This window comes from Crinia signifera, chromosome 4, assembly GCF_055691185.1.
Source record: "Crinia signifera chromosome 4, ASM5569118v1, whole genome shotgun sequence".
Classification (NCBI taxonomy): Eukaryota; Metazoa; Chordata; class Amphibia; order Anura; family Myobatrachidae; genus Crinia; species Crinia signifera.
The window spans coordinates 111,892,073-111,906,246 of NC_139220.1; the positions used below are offsets into that span (position 1 = coordinate 111,892,073).

General features: G+C 41.5%; 1 protein-coding gene across 2 annotated transcripts in view; it reads right to left on the reverse strand.

The window, feature by feature from the left end:
• NUP37 (nucleoporin 37) overlaps positions 1 to 14,174 on the reverse strand; it is a 46,803-nt gene that overhangs the window by 22,362 nt on the left and 10,267 nt on the right. Inside the window, exons 1-4 of one of the 2 annotated variants that reach the window (XM_083182247.1) lie at positions 11,905 to 12,273; positions 8,015 to 8,139; positions 4,939 to 5,011; positions 3,706 to 3,800 (exon numbers count right to left, since the gene is read on the reverse strand). In XM_083182247.1, the coding sequence (XP_083038373.1) occupies positions 3,706 to 3,800; positions 4,939 to 5,011; positions 8,015 to 8,139; positions 11,905 to 12,126 (515 nt within the window). In that variant the 5' untranslated portion in view covers positions 12,127 to 12,273. Of the gene's footprint in view, positions 1 to 3,705; positions 3,801 to 4,938; positions 5,012 to 8,014; positions 8,140 to 11,904; positions 12,274 to 14,174 lie in introns of those variants that run through there. The other variant, XM_083182248.1, reaches the window with a different exon arrangement.

Below are 14,174 nucleotides of genomic sequence, written 5' to 3' on the forward strand. Positions count from 1 at the left end.
CATTAAATAATAAAAAAGTAATTTTTAACTTATTTATTTAAAAATCAGCATACGATTAGTTGCAAATAAACCTCAAAAATAGGCCCACAGCATCTGCAGATGTCAGGATGCTGGCTGCTACAGAATACTGCAGCGTCCAAAGCTCTTCTTGCATCAACTACACGGATCCTCATCTCCAGCGCCGATGGATCAAATGTCAGCATAGCGTGTGAGGGCGGAGCAGTGGAAGGCTTCCTCCCTGTGCCGCATACTCACTGTGACACGGCATTTCCTCCGCGCCACGTGATGTCACAACACTTCCACAAACCTCCTCTGCTACAGAAGTCTGTCTCTTGGTGTAAAGTCCTAGGCCAGGGGCAGGCAAAGGTTCAAGAGCTTCGTAATGGCATCCGCCCTGACTGACTTTTATCAACATGGATTGGCAGCCTAGAGCAGTGTCAGACATATCATACATCCAAGGTTCCCCACTCTGCGCACATATTGCCCCAGCCTGCACACTCTACCACTACCTGGCCAGCAGCAGCAGGGCAAAGCAGTGCTGTGACTCGCGGGTGGGAAGAGGGCTGGGCCTAAAATATGCACCATCACCAGATTTTAGGTAAAATATGCAATAACCAGTGAGAATGGCCAAAATATGCAAATGCATATGCAAATATGCAAATGCATATAATCCTGTCTCTAGTCATAACGCTTTCTCAACATTTAAGACATCATTTTACAGAATCCATGTGGAACTGCTGCTGACAATGTGGTAATTTGAATTAAAAAATATCATAATAATCAATCAATATATGTCTTTATGAGGCTTTTGTTTTTAAACTATGATCATCATTACATTACATTTAAAAGGTTAGTAGGCTTTTAAGCATAAATCTATTAGGAAATAATGGTGTCTTAGACATGTGGCAATTGTACACCACTCGTGCTTTATTTCATTATTCTGGGATAAAACACAGAATTAATTATTACAATATAGCCTCATACAACATTGTGAAAATCTGATTACAGTGAATCCTTTTCAATATCGAATATGCTTCTCTAATATCACATTCTCCAATAGTGTCAATGTTATTTATAACTTCAATACAATTCTTTTTTTTTAGGTCTGTCATAAGTATAGGATAAATTATCCAGAATACTTTATAGGTTTTCTGGATAACAAATTTTAGTCCAATCCCCAATCCTTGTGAACGGCTCTGGGACTATACAAGTCGATGAAGCCAATCGCAAAGGAGGCCTGCACATGTGCATAATAGACCATGCGCAGTCCCAAAACCATCAGGACAGGGCCGACCTGGCAGATTGCGAAGCAATCAGAATCACACCCTAAGTACATCCATGGGCTTCAACAGATATTGGTAGCCTTAAAAGGAATTTCCAACACTTGTAACTGCCTAATTTACAGGGTGATGTTATCGACATACAACCAGACCATTACCAAACGCCTTCACCACAGCTCCTACTTATTTCTACTGGCTTGGCATTAAATACAAATGTTTGCCACCTGTCCAGGTACCTGTGCATGCCCTCAGGTAATATTCAAATATTTTTGCCAACGGGCATGCAAACACAATTTTAGCTTGCTATCCCCAGTGGTGTAAAGCTTAAAAGGGGCATACACGGTGCAATTCTGACTATACTATAGGACTGTACACTTCCTAGTCAAAATTAAGTTACCTGAAAGTCTCTTTTTTCTTTTTCTTGTCTACCCTGCAGGGGCACCCATGGCAAGCTGTATAGGGTGGATCAATAAGTACCTGTAGTTGAAGACAGGTGGCATTGCTGAGGAAAGTTGGTATTACTATTGTGTACTACCATCTTTCAAACAACACCATACCAAATTTCAGATTGCTTCATAGATTAGTTTTTTTTTCCCACCACGACAATGCACCAGCTCCGTCACCCGGAATTGTTGCGGCCAAATTGCATGAATTACACTATGAATAGTTGCCACATTTATTTATTTACAGTTTCTTATATAAACGCAACAGATTCCATTGCGCTTCACATCCACCATACTTGCCCGACTTGGCTCCCTGCGACTTCTTTCTGTTTTCTAAACTGAAAACGTGGCTCCCGGGGAAAAAAACCCACAACAATTCATAGCGCAATTCATGCAATTTGGCCGCAACAATTGCGCATGAGGGAGCTGGTGCATTGTCGTGGTGAAAAAAAAAAAAAAAACTAACTTATGAATCAATCTGAAATTTGGTATGGCTTGGTTTGAAAGATGGTAGTACACAATAGTAATACCAACATTCCTCAGCAACGCCACCTGTCTTAAAACACAGGTACTTATTGATGGACCCTCTTACAGTTTTCTACCAAAATGGACGATATAGTCCAGGGGTAGCCAACTCCAGTCCTTGAGAGCTACCAACAGTTCATGTTTTCCAGGCGACCTGGCAGGTGCACTCTTTACTCACTGCCAAATGACAAAAGATCCACAGGTGGAGCTAATTACTTCACTTGTGATTGTGTGAGGAGACCTGGAAAACATTAACTGTCGGTAGTTCTCAGGGACTGGAGTCGGCTACCCCTGATATAGTCAAATCACACCGCGTGTATGCCTCATTACACATTCTGCAGAATGAAATCAAACTTGTAAAGAAACAGAGACATGAGATAAGGAGACAGCATTTTTCATTCCTCAATGAGCCCACTGAAAGTCCTGTGTGATACCTTGCCCACTGATCGAATACTGCTATTTTGGACAATCCATACATTCACAGCCAGCCAAGGAGACAACAAAATCACTCATATCTGTGGTCTCCAATAAACCAGTCAAAAGTTCTTATTTGCAGGTCTATTTTTCCACAGATTATACACAGTTCACAACAGAACATTAGCAGTTATCAGGTCACAGGCTGCAAAGTAGTTCACAGCATGCAGAATATACATTTTTCAGAGATCAGGACCAATAACAGTAAGCGGGGTGCTGGATGACCTCCCAACAGTGGGGATTTCGGCAGTCAGTAGACAGAAGTCGGAATCCCGACGGTTAAAAGCCAAACAGCCGGGATCCCAACTTACAGAGGCTATTCTCCCTCATGGGGTTCCGGCTTGCAAGGTGATTCCTTGCACTCGTCCTGCCATTGGAGTACCGGCAGCTGGAATTCTGATGTTTGTCTAATGACTATCGGAATCACAACTGTCGGACCCCCATACCACATCCCAGTAAGCCACCGCTGGTAGACTAGTTCGGAACACTGCCACTGTTGGAATCCATTTTAAGAGAAAGCTGACAGGTTCATGCAATCTAGAACAGTGGTTCCCAACCTTTGTCTTGAAGTACCCACAACATTTCACGTTTCCAGGTTACCCAACAGGTGTACTCATTCACAGACCCATTTTAAAAGATTCACAGGTGGTACTTGAGGACCGAGGTTGGGAACCACTGGTAGAACCATACCCATAATACTGGCAATGACATTTATATAAAGAAGCATTACAAAGACACTCAGAGAGCAAGAGCAGGTCTGTTGATGGTGTGGCCAAATCACTGAAACATAGCCATACCCACCTGAAGAAAGAAACTAAATGGAAACTACCAAAAAGTATACAGAGGAGGTAGCGCATTCTTCCTCTAGCAAAACAGGCCTGAACTGTTTTTTTTGCCAGTTTTTACCATCTTGACCATGGTCATGCACAACAGTGGCAGTTGTAGTGTAAACACCAGACATATTAAAGCCATTTATTTCCTACCTGCATGTGTGGTCATCACTGACACTTGCAATTTCAGTTCCTTCATGAGAGCAGAAAACCACGCCATTGATGTAGCCTGAGTGACCCGCTATAACCTTATAAAGAAATGGAGTGAGAGGAGAGAGAATAAAAATGTATGCTTTTCTAAATTTCACGTAGTGCCCAAAACATTTTTTGTTGTTAAAAAGCTACATTATGCATTATACTTTGCCAAAAGGATGCAGATAAAATGGCCAAGAATACAAAGATCTCATCAACTTTTTCTCTACTGGGTCTCTCCATATACTAATCCTGATGGTCCTTGCTGTTACTGGTTGCATATCTTGGTCTTCAATATCTGTTCCCCAAAGGAACCTGCAACCAGTCATCCACATCTCCACTATACTCGGTCAGCAAGGAAATACCCTCCTCCCCACACAGGGGCACTGCTATCTAAATGATAGCAGGCTGATATGCAGGGCAAATGTATGCTGCCACTATCTGCTTCACCAGCAGCAGGGTGGCAAAGCCCTATCTCAACAGCAGGGACAACGCTGTCACTCACCGCTGCTGGCTCTGGGCTGTGCTGGAGATCTCATGTGAGTAGCGAGATCCTGCGCATGCCCAGTCCAGCCTGCCAGGGGAGAGGAGTGTGAACTGATGCGCTGTCTCTTCAAGGGGACATCACTGGAGGGGGGAGTTTGCGCTCCCCCGCTTTGGCAGACAAGAGGTCGATACATCTGTTGGTGTCCCTTCCTGCTTCGCCTTGTTAATGAGGTAAAGCAGGAAGTATTACGCCACTATAATACATCTGCCCCCTGTTTGGAAGAAGAACTTTTGTTTCAAATAAATGTTCCCCAACTGTGCTTGTATTACCATAGTACAGGGTGATCTTGTGTGGGGATTACCACACTATAATGACAGGGGTGCTAGTTTACTAGATAACTCTTTCAAAAGTGGGTGCCCATGAATTAATGAAAGCCATTATGGGGTCAATCTTTCCCATCCCTGTGTAGTGTAAGGGGTCACTGTCTGGTGATCATACAGATAACAACATAGAGGATGTCCCTAGCTTTGTATGTAGGGGGTTTTCCTGTACCTCCAAACAGTACGGTTTAGTTTTATCCATGTCACTGTGAATGACTATTGGGATCTTTCCTCCAAAGCTTGGATGTACAATGCAAAGAACATTTCACATCTTGTCTGTAGTGAAGTAGTTAATATTTTAGTTTATACTGAATACATAAACTTTACCTTGTACTCATTTTGTTCCTGAAAATCAGAGGTGAAAATCCTTATTGTTTTATCTCCAGCTGCTGTACAAAATCTAAGAGAAGATAGAAGATAAAGTGTAAATGTACTTCTGACCAGTTGGGGAGGGGGAGGGGGGGGGGGGGGGGGGGGGTCAGAGGCACACAGTTTTCAAAACATTTTACAGAGGGATAGCTGCCACCCACCGTCCTATCACAGCCAATTTTTATAAATATCAGATTAGGGGCCAGATGCACTAAGCTTCAAAAGTGATAAAATGGAGAGTGATGAACAGCCAGCCAATCAGCTCCTACCTGCCATGTCACAGACTGTGTTTGAAAAAGGTCAGGTAGGAGCTGATTGGCTGGCTGTTCATCACTCTCCATTTTATCACTTTTAAAGCTTAGTGCATCTGACCCCATGTTTGTTGGAAACGGTAGGACAATTACTTTTCAGCAAGTTATGATTGTTCTAATAACTGTACTGCATGTACTAGTGTCTGTTGATCTGTTCCCTGCGTGTGATGCACAGAGGCTGACCCTTCCTTTCTTCGGGTCTGTGATGATACAATTTTTGCGGTTTTCCAAGTAAAGCAATGAAGGTTACTGATCTAATTTCCACAAAGACTAGTCTTATCTGCATTTTTTATTCCACAGTGCAAAAAAAAAAATTATTTAATTCATATGGCACCATAAGGGTTCCGCATCGCTTGACAATACATAGATGAGCAAAAAAACAAGAAAATAATGAGTACAATGCAATTTAGGGCAAGTACATGGTAAATAAAGATCAGGAAAAGGCAATTATCAGGGTGGCAGAGATCTAGTCCGAGAAAAGGACATAAGGAGAGAGGGCCCTGCTCGTTTGAGATTACATTCTAAATGAAAGGGTCAGACAAACCGAGGTAACACAGCATGTATAAAAGGCAGTATAAACAGAAGGTTAGGATAAAAAATGGATACATTTAATGAAGAAGTGGGTCTTGAGAACCGGTTTATAGTTTTGTAGAGATGTGGAGAGTCTGATATGGAGGGCAGAGAACTCCAGACATACGGAAAACAGCAGCCAAAATTTTGGAGGTAAGAATAAGAGGAAGTAACCCATTGGCAGGAGAGGCGGCATTCATTTGTGGAGCAAAAACGGCAAGTGGGAGTGTAAAAAGATAAGGTAAGATATGTAGCTGGGAGTAGAATCGGTGAAGGCTTTGTAAGTGAGTGTGAGGAGCTTGAATTGTATACTGAAGGGGAGCCAGTGAGCTTGTAAGAGAATGAGGATCATTGTAGACTTTGGTGGAGACTTTAGTGGAGTGGAGAGAACTGAAGCCAGACAGGATTGGCTCAAGCATGGAGTGGGAGAAAAGAAAGGCAGTTATAGACAATAGGCTCAAGGAGTTTGGAGGCAACAGGGAGAAGAGAAGGGTCGGTAGTTAGAGAGAGTTAGGATAGGAAAGACAACAGCATGCTTGAAGGGAGAGGAGCAAGCACCCGATGAGAGGGATAGATTGAAGAAGTGAGGAAGATGGGAGCAGGCAGAGGGAGAGAGTGGGAGGGGATAGGTTCAGATGGGGAGGAACGGATGAGGTCCATGGACTTACTCACAATACAAGGGAGAAGCATGTCAGAGTTGGTAAGGGGGGGGGAGGGATTGTGAGTGAAAGGAGGTGGTTGGTTGCTGATGGTCTTGTGGGATGTAATGTCCTGATGTATAGAGTCAATTTTGAACGTGAAGTAAGTGGCAAAGTCAAGAGCAGAGAGTGAGGAAGGGTGGTGAAGGTGGGCAGAGGAGGAGTTGAAGAGGCGCCAGGGCTTTTTAGGCTGGGAGGAGATGAGGTTCTTGAAGTATGACTGTTTGGCAAGGGAAAGGGCAGCACTGAAAGATGAAAGCATAAGTTTGAAATGTAACGCACCAAGGTGATCCACTAAGGAAATCTGACTATTTACCTTCCAAATAGACACACCTATGGTTTTACCCAGACGGTCAAAATGAGGAGCAACTATTACATTAAAATTTATAATGTAGGTTTCAAATGTGTCATTGGAAACGTCTGCGGTCAACATCCCATAGAACAAAAAGTAAGAAGAAACAAAACAATAAACATGTGGAAACTTCAGTCATGAATGATCTTGAATGGACAAAAATTACATTGTGCACGGATGGAATGCTTATGTTATGCTGTATACATTTGGTCAAATTTCACTTGATCTATTTGTCCAAGTGTTGTACAGTGTGTGGCCCAATTATTAAGTTAATATATTGACTAATCCCTATCTCCAGTACACATTTGTGAGGCGATTGGCCAATCATTACATAACACAGGCATGTCCAAACTGTGGCAAAAGAATATTCAATAAGAATATGGTTGGGCACCTAGACAAGAGCTGGTTTTCAATTAGCAGGTGCTAAAAGAGGGAGGATAGTCAGTCGTCACCGGATTGGTAGAAAAAGGACACCGTACACAAAAGCGTATAGCAAAAAAAGCACTGCTATACACTTTTGTATACGTGTCCTTTTTATGTCCAAACAGTGGCCCTCCAGCTGTTGTGAAACTACACATCCCAGCCTTGCCCAAATAGGAGGAAAAAAAAGTTTATGTATCCAGGACTTGTTAACAGCACAAGTGGGATGCTACAAGGACTTTTTTTGCATTATGGGTTTATAATGGAATCTCAAATTATATGGCAGAACTTCCGTAGTGATGTTCTCTGCTTTGCAACAGGATAAAAACACTCCACTAGTTATATATATATTACATTTTATACACAATGAATATTACAATAACTGAACAAATGTTAAACAGGAGCACAATGTATACAATTTATGTTACTGGAGCTAACCAGTTTTACTATTAGTCTAGGACTCTAGGTCCTTGATGGATAACCTTGTCACTCCAGTTGTTGTTGAACTACACATCCCAGCATGCTCTGCTTCAGTTTTGCTATTTGGCCATGCTAAATATGATGCAGAGCATGCTGGGATGTGTAATTCAACAACAGCTGGAGTGCCAAGGTTAGCCATCAAGGGTCTAGGTGGTGATAAACTGTATGATCATTAGTCTACAACACAAAATAAGGATAGCTACCTTAGGTGGGGAATCAAAGCATCACATCTGGTTTCTGGACTCCAGGCTATAGCATCCACTCTGGCTCCATGTTGAAAGGTTTTCAGAGTCTTGAATTCTATGCCATTTATAGTAGAATCTTCTTCCTGTACATCACAGTATTAGTATACAGACTTAAATAACAGTTTACTTGTATTAATCAGGCATTCATAGAACCAATGGGGGAGGGGGGGGGGGGGCTTGGAAGCAATTCTGGAGAGCAGCAATTTTCCAGAGCTCCTGCTTCCCCAGCCTTCTTCCTTCCCTCCCCTCCACCCTTCTCTAGGCGCCCTGTTGCCTCTCCGTTGGACCGGTAACCTTGCCGGACCCCTGGCAGTGCTGGCTGCGGAGGGCTTATAAAGCCTCTTGTGGGTTACCACCTAGTGTGCTGGGTGAAGCCGGGACCTCCACTGTCGTGCGCGGACACCAGCACCATTCAACCACACTGCTCGGCCGGCGGCAGCTGCAGACCTCATCCTGCCTCGCCCTACACTGCTCAGGACTACACCACCACCACCGCTATGTGAGCCTGATCACCGAGTGGCAACCATTGCACATGGAGGACTGAGCAACTTTCTCTGCATGTCAGATACCCTTGAAGGGAATGATCTTTCTTTTCAAGTGACCTTTATCTTTAACATATGCCTTGCTTCCTTTCCCTAATCTGGCTGACTTTCTCCACCCTGGTGACTGTGGGACCTATTTTCCCTACTGCATTTATCATACATAGTCTGCAGCTACATTCTTGAATTGGACTCCTGCTAATGCTGGACATATGATATTGCACTCTATTCCTCTCACAAACAGCCTCCATTTTACTACTGTGCTGCCTGGATTATAATTAGAGTCACCACTAAATATTTAATCTTTTCACAAGGTAAACTTAAATCTACATCCACATCCCGATCGTCCAAAATGAAACCGGACGATATTGCTGCAGTTATTGGTCCACTATTGGACAAAAAAATTGTCTGGCCTCAAAACTGCTATGGACTCTACCCTCACTCAACTGAATTAACACTCCCAACGTTTGGACACTGCTGAACAAAGAATTTCCTCCCTTGAGGATGAACTGCATGCTGCGCTGCATGTGACTGAATCTCATTCCAAAAGATGTCCTCACCCTTACCGAGAAATTATACAATTTAGAGAACCGTAATTGCCAAAATAATCTACGAGTGGTAGGCATACCGGAGTCAATACGGGGGCATGAGCTTATGGATCTATCCTCTTGGATCCCAGAATAATTAGCCCTGGACCTTAAGGGAACACTGTTAGCCGTTGAGAGCACACAGAATTGGTCCTGATAGACCTAACCTGGCTGGTAGACCCCGACCGGTCATCAGGCAGATTCTTAACTATGCAGGCAAAGTAAAAAATCAACCCAGTCTCATTGGGCACCCAGTAATAGGATCTGTTAGCAGGGTGTGATTGGATCCTACTACGATAACAATCTACCGCACAGACCTGGGTAGCCACACTGTGCAATCACTATATACTTACAGTGAAAAAGATATAGCAACGTCTGCCCGCCACCTTTGTTTTAATGTGTGTTACCCTACCCATGTACGTCCATTTTTGGTTTTAAATATTTCCGCAGCCTTTTAATATGATGTAATAAAGGTTAAATTTTTTTGTTTTTCTGAGGCGCACCGACACAGGACACTCCTTTTCTCTTTTCATGTGTTTTGTTCAAATTTGCTGTGTCCAAAAGTAGCACACCCCTGTTCCTATAAGTGATACTTCACAACATAAAGGACAAATTAAGGGGTCCAAAAATTGACCATTCCAGTCTTGTACGATTGACAAAAAAACCCTCCCCTCTGTTTATTTAAAATGGCCAGCTTTCCAAAATTGCTTTATGTTTTGAAAAGGACTCCCATCTCACTTTACAAATCTGACCTGTTCTCCCTTCACTCTAGGATTACTAAATGTATCTGGAACGCTAAAATACCCAGGATCAGTCTTTATATATTGATGAATTCCACCAAGCGGGGTGGTCAATTTACTCAATATACAACAATGTAATCTGGCTTTGAATCTTTGCGGTGGACTGGATCAACGATTCTGCAGTCTTCACTGATGCTGCTCTAGATGAGTCACAATGATGTGCTCTCCATTCTCTTAGTTTTCTATTACACGCACACCCATTACCCCTGTTTCATAGTCTTTTACTACGTATACTGTATATGCCTTAAGTGGAGCTAAAAAAAATCCCTCCATCTACAAAACTTCTACTCTTTGTCTCTTCCCACTGGTTGGAAACCTAGAGTTCCAGAACAGTAAAGGCTTTTTTTTAACATGGCGTTCCTTTGGAAGTCTATGTCTGCAATACCTACTAAATACTTCTATTGTCCCACTTATATTTGATGAGGCTATGCAACGCTTCCCTCTCCACCTGGCCACAATTTCTCGGATCTTCAAGCCACGCATCTGCAATCGATGTTATCTAAGCTACAACCCCAGGAGATTACGCATCTTTTGAATTCTGTTATTCATACCAAAACCCACTATTTCCACTATATACGCTTGTATTTGTCCAGAATTAGACCCTGACCTCTCAGCACTCACTAAATGGGCCTTCCAATCTTCTCTCGACCCTGATGCCATTTTTAATAAACCCTAAACTTATCCCAGCTATATAGAAATGCTATATAAACTATATCTCATAGAGCCTACTTTTCCAGTGAGCGCTGTTATTTGATGGGCATTGCAGAGAGATCCGATTACCCTAAATGCCACACACCTGACGCTGACCTTTTTCATTGTCCCTGCCACTGTCCACACATACTCACCTTCTCGCAAACATTACAGTTATGCTCCAACCTCTACACGGTTGTCAATTCAATGTACAGAATCCTGGGCATTGTTTGGCCATATAGCTGATCAGCCCAATATCCCAATATGATTAAAAAAAACTTGTCTTAATAATCTCGGCAGTGGGTAAATAAGTTATCCTACAACAATGGATACAGGTCTCAACCCCCTCTTTGGACATGCCAACTTCACGACTACTTTTTTTGTTCACTATGAACTGGTTGGAGACCTCATTGCACAAAGAATCAATAACTCCCGCATTATTTAATTGTTGGGACAAATTCATCCAAACCCTGCCCTTTCACACTAAACAGGCAATCAGACTTGCTTTCAAAATACTTCATGGTACGCTCTCCAACTCCTCCTATTACCCTCTGATTCTGTTCCCTGATAACTTGTTTTGTTTTTCTTTCCCTTTTATCTTCTCTCTTATACCCCTTTCCTATATATACCGTCTTTCCTATATTTTTTTTACTGCTGATTGGCTGGATCTGTCCGTGGATGGATTAGAGGTCCTTTTGTTTATAGTTGGGCAAGTATTTTGTTATTTTTATAGTAAATTTATTTCCTTTTTTTTTATACTCTTATTTTAATGTTATTTTTTTGTTTTCTTTTTAATGTTATAATGGTTTTAGGTCTATGTCGAGTTTAACTTCTAGGTGTATTTTCTCCTATCTGTGTTGTGGGGGCTTTCTTACATTGTTAGCATAGATAATTTCTTAATTCACCCTTATAGTGTTATCAGTTTGAAAATTTGGAAAATGGTTTTTGATCCTCATTAGTTTTCTGTATGCCATTTTTTCTTTGCTATTACTGCTTTTGTCTTTTAAGGCTCAATAAAATATATTTGGTATACAAAACACTTTTTGAATAGAAACTGCAGGTGTCAGGCTATAGAATCCATATTTACTGTAGCACAAGAACCACCTTCCTATAGAACTGAACACATACTTTTGGTCCCATGAGAGCACTTACATAACATTGCAGCATAGTTAGGAGATCTTATTGGCTGCAAATACAATAACCCTTAGAAGGCTGCTATGGTTTGTACCTACAGTAATAAGACAGGACTGTTCTGTGCAGCAGTTTACATGTAGTGCCATAGACAAGTCAGCAGCCCTGCTACTGCACTCTGTTTTCTGATCCAATAGAAGGGCAAATGTTTGCGAGTTTTGCTGCAGCTTTATAACCTGGATGAGAATATAGACTGAACAGTGAAAGAAACCAAACAGAAGGAAAATATTACCGTAGGCACAGCACTGGTGAGTTTGGCCCATTTCTATTTTTCTTTATAAATACTGTAATAAGTTCTTGTAAAAGGCAGTCTTACATCTTCCACATACTCAGCATAGAGGTTTCAGTCTACGTAATGGTTCTCTGTTGTCAGACACAAGTCAGTGTTCGTTTACTGAAGGTATTTTCTTTTCTCAGCCATGTAAGTTTATTAGTTTTCTTAACACAAGGAGATAGGAGGGGGAGCATAGAATATTGGTTTATACAGATATTCATGCACATATTTGCAGTTATAGCCTGCACATATAGCTGTGGATAAGAACCTGTCTTACAATGTAGCTAGAGAAGTATTATTTATGGTATGAGTAAACACAGGACACTTGCAGAATTTTCTAGGAAATATAAAATAAAAAATAGTCCTAGGAGAAGGTAGATTATGTACTATTGAGGAGTCAGATATCATGCTGGTAAGGATTGTAAAACGTAGTATATAACTGGCATAGTTGTGAGCAGTAACCAGCCTGTTTCTATAGCCCAATAGTTCTAGAACCCTACACTAGCAACAATTTGTCATGGCACCCCCTAGGACAACAGTTTTTTTTAAATCAATTTGGAATAAAACAATAGAGTAAATTGTGCCTACCTGCCACCCTTAAGGTCACTTATGTGGTGGTGTACATGTGTGCTTCTGGTTGTGCACACTTTATACAATTGGCACTGGCTAGGACTATAATTTTGACAATAAATTTGATTTGGTCCTGGACCACCAACCCAAGGCACTCCGGCAAGAGACTTACAGCACCCCAGTAGCCTAGACACATAGCTTGGAAACCATTGCTATAGCATATGCTTAAAAGGTATTTCAAGCTTACAACAGGTATCCATACTAACGGAACTATATCCATTTATGCAAAGATTTTAGATAGACATGCAAATGTTTTTTATTGCTATATAAAAGAGTACGGAGGGGTGCATGTAAGAGGTTATGCAGTATTATATCAGTTGCACGTCATTGTTGTCCATGGGTCACTCTGGGCTTTAAAATGTGAAAATAAACCAAACTTATTGTGTAAAAAATGTATTTCTCCACTGTTCCACCAGTTATCCAGTACAAAGTTTTTTTTGTGTTCATTTTACCCTGGTCCTTTCATGGATAGTTATCCTTTCATGGATAGTAATAGTTATTGTAGTAGTATGTTAACAATACCTACACTCATTGCTTCATAGAAGACTTGGAGTTAAGGGGAGAAGCTGAAGTTGGAGCTTCCCGGGTGGCAGGATAGCGTGCGGTCCCAATTGCATGCGATATGACAGATTGTAAGTGCAGCAGTTACGATCTAGAGGCTCAGATAAGATGCGCACGGGACCATGCCTCATAATCAGATCTAAAATCGCATTCGATTTGCCCAATTTCTCATCCCGATGAGCCAGAATCGGCTGAAATTGGGCTAAATTGAATAAGTGTATGGCCAGCTTTAGACACATGGTTAATGCACATATTCTGCTGCTAAAGCTTCTGCAAAGCAGGTAGCAATATTGCATCTATGTATTAACATATTGGCAGCTGGAATGGGGGAGAAAAAAAAAACACACAGTAAAAAAAATAATACATTGTAAGATCAGTACGTCAGCTTGAAGTCGCACATCTGTAGGATAATATATGTCCGGACAGTATTGGTGGAGAAGACATCACTGTATAGTGCTGCAATAACTAGTTTCCCAAAGTATACCCTTACAGTCCAGGATTTAAGGCTATGAAGCAAACTGAAGAAGTCATATTTCCTCTTGGATACCCATAAAATCTGGACTTTAGTCGCAGAGTTTAGAAAACTCTGGATCAACCTGTTCACATAGATTGTAATATACTGTAGTCTCTCTGCTACATAAACAGCAGGAAGAAGAACAAATATAGGACATTATCATTTTCATGAGGGACAATTGGTTATCATATTCTTGTAGAATGGGACTGATAACTATTTTAATATTATTTGTAAAATACTTATAGTTAACCATTAAAAAGCAAAATGATTATAGCTTTGGTAAATGAGTAAAGGATCCATAAAGCCTCTGCCCTACTTGGCTCTGTGTCCTT